General features: G+C 56.6%; 1 protein-coding gene across 1 annotated transcript; it reads right to left on the bottom strand.

The window, feature by feature from the left end:
- Positions 1-2,371: 2,371 nt before the first annotated feature.
- LOC127037056 (cytochrome P450 2G1-like) lies at positions 2,372-10,431 on the bottom strand. Its single transcript, XM_050928504.1, has 9 exons — positions 10,150-10,431; positions 9,163-9,325; positions 8,533-8,682; positions 8,213-8,373; positions 7,069-7,245; positions 5,308-5,449; positions 4,403-4,590; positions 4,028-4,169; positions 2,372-2,935 (listed from the first exon to the last, which is right to left on the bottom strand). Exons 1-9 carry the CDS (start codon positions 10,384-10,386, stop codon positions 2,667-2,669), a joined length of 1,629 nt encoding a protein of 542 aa, XP_050784461.1. The 5' UTR covers positions 10,387-10,431; the 3' UTR covers positions 2,372-2,666.
- Positions 10,432-10,684: the final 253 nt, after the last annotated feature.

Below are 10,684 nucleotides of genomic sequence, written 5' to 3' on the forward strand. Positions count from 1 at the left end.
CTGGCTGGAAAGCGGGAATTTCACGGCCTGAGAGAGGGTGAGGTGTTCGTGCCGCGGTGGGACAGGCTGGCCAGAAAGTGGGAATTTCATGGCGTGAGAGAGGGTGAGGTCTTCGTGCCGCAGCGGGACCAGACTGGCCGCAAAGCGGGAATTTCACGGCGTGAGAGAGGGTGAGGTCTTCGTGCCGCGGCGGGACCAGGCTGGCCGGAAAGCGGGAATTTCACAGCCTGAGAGAGAGTGAGGTCCTCTCGCTGCGGCGGAACGAAATCACCAGGGAGAGCTCCCTCTTGCTCCTCCAGCTCTGGGCCTGCACGTGGGACCTAGGAGCCCCAGGTATAAATCACAGCTCTGTCTGAGTCAGGGTCTTGGGCCTGGGTCTTTCACCTATGGCTCCTGAGCTATTGGCTGTTTGAGGGGCTCAGCTTCTGGCTCTGGTTTTCACCAGCAATTTCATCCCCGACCTGTCACTGAAACAGACACACGAGGATCCATTCCTGGGCTGGAGTGTCTGTCGGGGGCCAGACGACCTTTCCCCGCTAGCTGTGCTGACCACAGGGGTCCCGCTCTGAATCTAGCAGGTACAAGCAGCGAGTTACTGCTTCCGGTTCCAGGCGGGCCTCATGCCGCGGCCCCCTAGGCTGCCAGCCCACACTACACGAGTTATCTGGAAAGACACCACTTCCGAATGGGTTTTTATTGATTTCACAGCAGAGGATGAAACAATTAATGCCGAGCTCTTACCCAGCACTTTCCAGCAGTAGATTTCAAAGCCTTTCAGAATGATTAGCCTCATGTTACAGGTGGGGAAACTGAGGCACGGAACAGGGACGCTGGCCGGGGTCAGGACCAGGTCTCCCGAAGCCCAGCCCTCTAGTCACTTGGCAGCCGTGTGTGCAAACCGTTCTGCCAGCAGCGGCTGCCCGTTTTGCTGGTGCACAGTTCCACCGTCACTCGGTCCCACCGTCCCTCGGTCCTTGGGGCCAGCGGCAGCAGATGTGCTCGGATTACGGCTGAGCGTCACGCCGTCATTGGGTGAGCAAATTCCCTCCCCCATGGAGTCTCAGGCTGGGGCATGTCGAAGAGGGAAGATTTGATATCGATCAGCGTTTTGAGCCTAAATGGAAAAGTGTCTTCCTGGGTGCTAAGCAAAATGAGCTGGATTGGGGGTAGGAGTGGTTGTAACCCCATTAACCGTTATCTGATTTGCTTCTTTGATAGGGTTGCTGGCCTAGTGGATGGGGGGAAGTGGATTAGCCACTGGGCCTCTCCCAGCTGTAGAACTGATACATGAAATTGTTTTTAATTGTTCACTTTATTAATTTAACTTCTGTTCACCATTCACTGCACTTGTCTACATTGTAACTTCTGTTCACGGTTTGCCATATTGTAATTCAAACCCCATTTTAAAATGCTCACTCCATTTTGTAAAAGCTTCCTCCAACCTTCGTTTTTGCAAACCCGGCTGTAATCTTATTAGCTAGTTTAGATGTGTGACTGAGGTATGTATGAATGATGGAATCAACCTCCAGCCCCAGCCTGTCCTGATGAAATAGAGTTCAAACCCCACCCGCTCAAGATGCAGACAAGAGCCCTAACAAAGTAAGAAGTGTCCACTCTAAAAAGAAAAGATGCAATAGAAGGATGATCAAAGCCAGGTCCCAGGCTGAAAGTCGTCTGCAATTGACGGGTGATCAGTCACCAAACCCAGAGGCAGCGTGACACAGCAAGACCTACAGACTCTGGATTCAGACTAAAGCCTACAAAAAGGATGGGTGAGATGAGAGACTTTGGGTAACATTCTGCTGCCAACATGGAAGGACATCGGTGCAGGCCCAACAGAGACCCAGCTCGTCCTTGCGCCCGGCTTTCCTGGCCAGTTAGTCACCACAAGCTACGAACCCAAGCTGCAAACTCAAGCCATGAACTCAAGCTATGTCCAGGACTGGTAACTATGCAGCAGCTGCAGAACATCTGATGGGTGTGTGTGTGTGTGTGTGTGTGTGTGTGTGTGTGTATAGGTATGAGGTATAATGTGTGTGTATAAGTATTAAGATATTAGTTATTGGTCATAAATCAAATTATCATAATAAATGTGGCATCTCTGTCTTGCCCCCTGAAAAGATCCTATGTAGTTTTGTCTGTACAACACAGCCAACTGGGGGGCCAGAGCCCTGGCTGAGCACTGAAAGCCCCCACGCCCCAACGCTGGTCCCCAGCAGCAGCACCGGGCAGGCACGGCAGTGAGGGAAGCCCCCGGCACCCCCCGACCCTGTCCCCGGCAGAGGACGCCCCAGCACCCGGTCCCCCACAGCAGCCCCGGGACGGGAGGTGCTCTTACTCCCCGCTGTGGCCTAGGGCTATGGTGGGGGGACAGAGCTTCTCCAGTCTTGGGGCCGCAGCAGGCAGGTGGACCGGGGGGACCCTGGCGGGAACAGGGGCAGCACCCCAGGCTGGGGAGACCTGTCTGCAAAGTGGCGTGGAAATCTGAGCGAAGAAACCCCCTCCTGTTGTTCGATTCCTCCTGTGTTCGGGGAGACGGGGCTTGGTCCATAAACGGAGCATGAAAGAGCTGCCGGATTCCCCTCTCCCATTGCTCCTTCTCATGGGAACGGCCCCCAACTCTGCATTTTGGTTGGCAACTCAAGGCCAAGAAGCGGCAAGTGTCTTTACGTTGCTGGGTTTGGCCCTTTCGCAGCCCCTGCTGTCCCCTGCGGACGATCTTTGGGCCGCTCCTCCTGCACTCGGCTCCCTCCGTCCCGTGGCACCGCACAGAGCTGGTAGCAGGGAGGTACGTGGGCAAAGCCAGCGCCGCGCAGCCTGAGGTCGATGTCCTGCGGGGGGACGGGGCACTTTAGGGTGAAGTTCTGCAGGATGGCGGTCAGGAAGACGAACAGCTCCATTCTGGCCAGCTCCTGGCCCACGCAGCTTCGCTTCCCTAGGTCGGAAAACGAGGGGTGGAATTGACCACGACCCACCCTGGCTATTTTATAACCCAGCAAATCGCTCCCACCCCTGTCCCTAGCCGAGAGCTAGCGAGGCAGGTGAAGGGAGTGGCACTCAGGGGAGGCAGGCAGCTTTCAGGAGAGCGGGGTTCTGGTCCTGGCTTTGTGGCAGGGCCTCTGTGTGTTTGTGACTTTGGGCTGAGACCGACCCAGCTCCGGTGCTCGGGGGTGCGGAAAATCCACCCCCCTGGGTGAGGCAGCTAAGCCGGCCCATGTCCCTGTGTCACGCAGCACAAGGGCGAGGGAAGAATTCTGCCAGCAGCAGCTACCACCTGCCAGGGAGGCACATTTCCTGCACCGTGACCTTGAGCCCCCAGGTGAAAACCGCGGGAAAGACACGGCAGCTCCTTAAAGCCCCTAGGGAACCTGAGAGACCAGAACTGCTAATCTAAGGGACAAACTGAGTGGCTGCCGGCTCGGGCTCTTTTAACCCAAGTTAGACTTTGATCTGTTTTGGGGCAGGGACAGGAGTGTCTCACTCTGTGCCTGGGCAGCGCCCGGCGCGACGGGGCCCTGATCTCGGCTGGGGTCTGGGCGGCACCCGGCCCGACGGGGCCCTGATCTCGGCTGGGGTATGGGCAGTTCCCGGCCCGACGGGGCCCTGATCTCGGCCGGGGTCTGGGCAGCGACCGGCGCAACGGGGCCCTGATCTCGGCTGGGGTCTGGGCAGTGCACGGCCCGACAGGGCCCTGATCTCAGCTGGGGTCTGGGCAGTGCCCGGCCCGACAGGGCTCTGATCGCTGTCGGGGTCTGGGCGGTGCCCGGCGCGACAGGGCCTCGATCTTGGTTGGGGTCTGGGCGGTGCCCAGCCCAACGGGGATCCCATTTTCTTACTGCTATGGGAGCTGAATACGAACCTTCCTGCGTCAGCTAACCTGTAACTGAAATGAGTTAGAAGGAATGTCTCTGTCAGGCGTGTTATTCTGTATTTGCCCATGATGGACCCCCTTCCCCGTGTCTCAGAAACCGCAGCTGGGGGGCAGCCGGGCTCATGCAACGTCCCCTTCGCCCTCCCAGCTCTGTACCTGTGGAGAACGGCATGAAGGCCTCGTTTGCCTTGAATTGACCCTGCTCGTCAAGGAAGCGTGTGGGGTCGAATCTCTCGGGGTCCCTGAAGTGGCTGGGGTCCCGCAGCACAGAGCTCAGCACTGGGAACACCTCTGTGCCCTGGCAGCAGAGAGAAGCAGAGGCAATGGGTAGAGTAGGGAGGACGAGGACTCAGGACTCCTGGGTTCTATTCCTGGGTTTGCATGAAGTGATGGGCAACAATTCTGCTCGGTTACCCTGGATTGAGATCGGTGTAACGCTGGCTCCAGTGGAGTTACTCCGGGCTGACATTTGAGGGCGGGAGACAGGTGGGGGAAGGGAATCGGCCCCGTACGGACATCGTGAGCTGTTACCTTGGGAATGGTGTAGCCCCTGAAGTGGGTGTTCTGGGTCAGGGCATGCGGGAGGTTCATGGGAATAACGTCGCTGAACCTCTGAATCTCGTGGATGACGGCGTCGGTGTAGGGCATCCGGCTCCGGTCCTCCACCGCCGGCATGCGGCTGCGCCCGATCACCCGGTCGATCTCCTGGGTCATCTTCTCTAGAGGGAGGCAAGCGGGACATAGGACATGGCCCGGCTGGAGACACCAGGACTCCCCATCGTGGGCTGGGGAATGGAAGGGCTTTGTTCCTGGCCTGTCTGAGCCTGCTTTGCAGCACGGCGGGGGGCAGCGCGGTGGTCTCGAGGGTTGCCCCATTAGCCAGGCAGCTTCGGTCCAGAGAGGACGTGTACATCGGGGTGGTCAGCGGAGATGAGGTACATCAGCTGCAGATCTGACGCCCCCGGGGTGAGGGGCACGGCCCTCACATTCAGAGAAGCCAGTATAATGCAGCCCAGTGTGTCCCTCTGGGGGTCAGCCAGCCAGTGATGGCCATTGGGTCCCTCACCGTGGAGAAGAGCGAGAACTCTGCCGGGGTGACAACACGGGGGATTGTCTACTCAGGCTGCTGGACGCAGACAGACCCTGCGGTACTTTCTGGCTCGTTAGCTCCTGGCCGAGGTGTGACCCGGAGGGACCCTTGGGAAGGGTGGAGGATGCTAATGTACGGGTAAGGGATGCTAGGAATGGGGCTGAGAACCATCAAACTCCTTCCACTTCTGAATACTCCAGATGGGGCCAAAAGTTACCACCCATTCAGGCCGAATCCTCAGCTCCATTGGAGTCAAGGGAGCAAGGCCCGTTGACGCTAGCGGGGGATCTGGCCCATTTATTCCAAGCTTGCAACCTAATTCCCAGCTTCCCACCCACTCAGTTACCTTCTACCTCCGGGTGTTTCAGCAGGATCAGGAGTCCGTAGCTCAGGGTGGAGCTGACGGTCTCGGTGCCAACGAAGAACAGGTTGAATGCCGTCAGGACCAAGTTTCTGAGGTGGAATTCCGTGGTGGGGTTCAGAATTTCCTTGGAAAGTACAGGTGGGTACATGGGTTATCACCCAGCTAGGGACAGATCCTCAACTGGTGCAAGCCAGCATAGCCCCATGGAGTTCAATGGCCTTTGGATCCACCCCCAACCCCATAGGCCACTGCTCCTTTGAAACAATCATTTGACAGCCGCAGACTGGGTGAGAGACTGAGCTGATGCCCTCAGCCCCTCAGATGCCACAAGGTGCCAGGTTACCATGGTGCTGCCAGGTTACTGTGGTGCTTCTAGGTTACCGTGGAGGCACCAGGTTACCAAGGAGGCAGTAAGGGACCGAGGAGAGTCCAAGTGACTATGGAGGCCCTGTTGGAGAGCTGAAACATATGGGTTACTTAGGAACAATAATGGTCTGCGGGAAGTCACCATGTGTCTTAAGGTTTGACGAGTATTTCCACAGGGACTTGGTTATGGGCTAGGAGGGGAAATAAAGGTCTGTTAAAACCACCTGAGGGACCCGCGGTAAAACTGAGCGAGTTGCTTGCTAAATAACTGATGCTGGTGAGTTTATAAGAGCCCCTGCCCATGGCCAGAAGAAGCAGTTGAGATAAACAAGGAAGTGCCATGAAGGATAAGAACAGGAAAGCCGAGAAGGGAAAAATAACCCTGTGCCAGGCAGCCAATCTGTGACGTGGTCGCTCTCTCGGTTGTAGGCGTGCTGAGAATTAGCCAGTGACATGGCTAATCGCGCAGATGGGTGTGACGTATGCCGTGTAGGTGTTGCCGGGTTTCATGCTGATTGGAAGATATCTAACCTCAATGGCGACAGGGAGAAGGACAATGAATATGTGTGTGTGGGGGTACATACGTGCTAAAATATAAAGGGGTATTTGGAGCATCGTAAGAACAATCCATCCCAACCCACCTACGCCGCGGGAGAAAGTAACTGATCATTATAGTTATGGATTCATTTTGCCTATTGTCCTAATAGTAGTTGTTAATCACAAGAAACGTTCGTGGTTCAAATCAAGGTTTGCATCCCTAAATCTGGGTGTTTGAGCCCGAGTGGGTTACAGTACCCACATCAGCTCTACGAGACCATGGAGAGTCTGTGTTTCCATGGAGATTCTAGGTTTCTGTGGACGCACTAAGAGACGGTGGAGATTGTAGGTTTCCATAGAGATTCTAGGTTTCCATGGTGGCACTAAGAGACCACGGAGATTCTAGGTTTCCGTGGAGGCACTCAGAGGTCATGGAGGTGCTAAGGTATCGTGGATGGACTCAGATGTTTACTAATTAATTACTCACTTGTGTTACCATAGCGCTAGCAAGCCCTAGTTGTGGGTCAGGCCCCATTGTGCTCGGTGGTTACAAAGACAGAACAAAGAGATGCTGCCCCAAAGAGCTTCCGATCTCAGGATCAGGCAAGAGAGCACGCAGGGAACCCTCAGGATCCCTGAGGCCATGGGGGCCTGCATGATAGGCCGCGGTTCCAGCGCACAAGTGGCTGAACAGTGGTCAGGTTTTGTGGGCATCAGGACAAAGGGGAGTTGAAAAACTTGCTTTGATTCCCTGAAGTACGTGGTGATGCCTGAACTGTACGTGTGAAACAAAGGACACTGGGGCCACGTCTGTCCGTCTCAGCTTCTCTCTTTCCAGACCTTTTCCATCTGGAGGAGGAAGCAGTCGATGAAGTCCCGCGGGTTATCACGGTCCAGAGACACTTGGTTCGCTTTGATCCTCTCCAAGATGAAGCTGTTGATGTCCTCCAGGTCTTGGAAGATCTGTTTGTGGGCTCCTGGAAGGAAGCGCATGATCCAGGAAAACATCTCGTAGAGCTGTAGAGTGGGGTATGGAAAACTGTTAAAATGGGGCAGCTTTAAAAGCTCTGGGGTTTGCTAGCAGGCATGTGGCTCTAGAGGGAAGCATCTAATCACAGACAGCCTGAAAGGGGGGGAGGGAGCTGTGCCTCAGTGCTTGAAGAGCAGCCTGTTTTGTCTCTCTCTGTTTCTGGGTTCTCATTATCTTTCCAAATTCTCCGAAACAGGGTTACATTGCAACCTTCCCCCAAGAGTGTTTGATGTTTTTATCCAGCCTCTCTGTCGGTTTGTCGTGGACATAATATATAGGGCAGAGAAAACCAGGGGGACGCACCTGTGATCTTCCAAACCCGGCTTCTCTCGAGCACCAGCGTTTCACAGGTCTCCAGGCCAGAAGATTACTCTCTAGTCTGATCTCCTTGTAAATATCCTGTTTCTTGTCATTCTCCCATGCCGCCTCTGCCCCCCTCCAGACCCTGCCTCCCACTTGCTCCTCTCTGCCCCTCCCCCCATCGCTCACCCTTCTTTAAAAGTGATGAGGGGGCCTGGTGCCCCCTGCTCCAGCACCCCTGCTTGCAGTCCCTTCTAACCCTATATGTCTCTGAACGAGGCCAGTGATATACTGAGGGTAGGACAAGAAGTAAAGGGCTTGAACTGCAGTAAGGGAGTTTTTGGTTAGAGATTGGGCAAAACTTTCCAGCTCTCAGGGGAGTTGTGAACAGGCGACATTGGGGCTGTGGAATCCCCGACCCTGGCAGTTTTTAACAGCGAGTTGGGGAGATACCTGCTAGGATCGATCTGGGTTGACTTGGTCCTGCCTGAGCACAGGGGGCTGAACTTGGTGACCTCTTGAGGTCCCTTCCAGCCCCACATCTGATTCTGCCCTACTCCTGCAGGATAAAGGGGGCCAGGGTGGCCCCCGGGTATCCTCCTCTAGAGTGTCTGGGAGCACTGGGCCCTATCCCTGGCTCCCTGGGCCGCTCACCTGTCCCCAGGTGGAGCTCAGTCGCATGAAGACCTGGTTGGTCTTGGCCAGCAGGTCGAGGAAGCTCTCGTCTGCGTAATCGAAGCGCTGGCCGAAGACGATGGTGCAGATGACGCTGGAGGCCGAGCGGCTCAGGAAGAAGGTGGGGTCAAAGGGCAAACCTGGAAGGAGAAGAGGGGATGGGACAGTCAGCCCGTCCAGCAGTTTTGGTACCAGAAGGGCTGACGGCTTCCAGCAGGAAGGGGCATGAACGGGGAACTCCTGCAGCTGCTCCCCACACCCTGACCCGGCCGGTCAGAGGAGCCCACAAACAGACGAACCCTTGGTTTTCCTGAACTCCTCCACCAGACGCTGGGCCTCGTCCTGGATCTGCTCCTCCACGCTCCGCTGCCCTGTGCCGAAGTCCTGCAGCGCGGCGAGAGAGAACCGGCGCAGCTGCCGCCACCGCTCCCCATTGGAGAAGAGCAGCCCTGGGGATCGGAGGATTGTGGAAAGCATCCCGTCAAGGGCACAGGAGAGGGAATCGGGAGCGTGGTGAGCGGCCAGCCTGGAGGGGCGCGGGCAGAGCGCTGGTGAAAACCCCGCGCATTGCTGGCACGCCAAGGTGCTCCGTGCGTGTGAGACACACGTGTTCAATGACCTCACAGCCCCACTGCTGAGTCTGTAGCTGGGGAAAGGAGACAGAGGTGGACATGCCCAAGCTGGCTCACTGAGTCAGTGGTGGAACCAGAGATGGAACCCAGGAGTCCTGGCTCCCAGCCCCCCCTGCTCTAACCACGGGACCCCACTCCCCTTCCAGAGCCTGGCAGAGAACCCAGGAGTCCTGGCTCCCAGCGCCCCCTGCTCTAACCACAGGACCCCACACCCCTTCCAGAGCCCGGGAGAGAACCCAGGAGTCCTGGCTCCCAGCCATCAAACCACATGCCTTATATGTGGCCTGCAGAACTCACCAAACCCCTGAACAACCTCCTCGAAGGCCGCCAGCTTCCCTCTCCCGCTGAACTCGTCGGCTTGATCCTCCAGGGCCTCCTTCATGGCCTCGTACCCCCACAGGACCACGACCCGCCGGGGGCCCAGATGAACCGTGAAGACCGGGCCATACTTGTCCCTGAGCTGCGGTAGAAACCAGAGTGGGGGTGGAACTGAGAGCCGAATCCGTCCCCATGCACTAGGGGCGTGATTTACTAGGAGACAGTTGCCCCTCTCCTGGACCTTGCTTGTCCCCATGCCCGGCTTTTCATAGGCCTGCACACTCCGCGTTTTGCCCTCTTCCCCCGTCAGACTTTTCAGGCTATAATCTAATCTCTGTCAAGTTCTACATGCCAACACAAATTCCCACTCTCTGCATTTTTCTGAAGTGACACCCCTGGTTTGCAGTCGCTGAGCGTATCGATCAGCTTTCTCGCTGACACCCTGTTCGTGCAGCCACCACCCAGCTCAGCTGGTGAACCGTGCAAAAATCCTTTCACGGTTATTTATCTATACAAGCAACCGCCCCGTGTCCTCCCCCATGCCTGCTCACCGCACCCAGCCTCTAAACTCTCCTTGGCCCCAAACATCCTGCACCCACACCCCACGCCTGAGCCGGTGCAACAGCGCACAAAGCTGAGATGCAGCAACCCTGGGGCAGAGCACATCAGTAGCCCCGTGTTCTGCACTATATGGACGTACAGTGCCTAACGCACTGGGGTCCTGAGCGTTGTTGGGGGCTCCTGGGCCTACGTAATAAGGAGGGAAATAAATCAAGAGGCCATGCCACCCAGAGGCACAGGGGAGAGATTTTTGAGCTGAGGATACCGCAGCAAACACTTCTTCTCATGTGGGAACGGTTCCTGGTGGCGGTGAAGGATGCCAAGTTTTCTTTCATAGCCGCAGTAGCAGGCTCCTAACCACTCCCCAGGAAGAGCAAACGTGGGATGCAGACAGATGTGACCTACCTCCCTGAGCGAATTCACCATCCCCTCTGCTTTCAGCTGTAGCACGTTGCCCAGGAAAGGCAGGGGAGTGGGGCCGGGGGGAAGGTGGCTTCTCTGGGACCTCGGTCTGCGCACAAGGAGGTAGATCAGGCCTGAAATACAGACCAGCAGCAGAAGAGTGGTTACGTATCCGCCCCCCATCGGGTCCTGCAGTTGTGTCTCTCCAATGTCAGCCGGGAGAGGGTCTCTGGCCCGCATTCTGCGGGACCTCCGATTGGATGATCAAAATAACCCCGCACTGGCTGTAGGATCCACGAGAAACAGCCAAGCTGCTCGGAGGAGGCGTCTCAGCAGCCTGGGGATCCCAGGCTTTAAAGTGGCTGGTTTCAGGCCGACTGGGCGGTATTTACCCAGGAGGGGTTGTAACGTGTGTTGGGTGCATACGGTTCTTATCTGGGGCCGCTGGTGTTGTTTAAACATGGGCGCAGCCGAGAGCGGGTTTGGCTCAGACCAAAGCGATGGTGGGCGCTTGGAGGACTCAACTGCTGGGCAATTC

The sequence above is a fragment of the Gopherus flavomarginatus genome, chromosome 18, assembly GCF_025201925.1.
Source record: "Gopherus flavomarginatus isolate rGopFla2 chromosome 18, rGopFla2.mat.asm, whole genome shotgun sequence".
Classification (NCBI taxonomy): Eukaryota; Metazoa; Chordata; order Testudines; family Testudinidae; genus Gopherus; species Gopherus flavomarginatus.

Excerpts from the sequence above, each read along its gene's own strand:
- LOC127037056 (XM_050928504.1), bottom strand. The coding sequence starts at position 10,386 with ATGCGGGCCAGAGACCCTCTCCCGGCTGACATTGGAGAGACACAACTG. Across the intron at positions 4,591-5,307 it reads GAAACACCCGGAGGTAGAAG|AGAAGATGACCCAGGAGATC; the intron begins GTAACTGAGTGG and ends GCCTCCCTCTAG. Across the intron at positions 4,170-4,402 it reads GGGGCTACACCATTCCCAAG|GGCACAGAGGTGTTCCCAGT; the intron begins GTAACAGCTCAC and ends CTCTGCTGCCAG.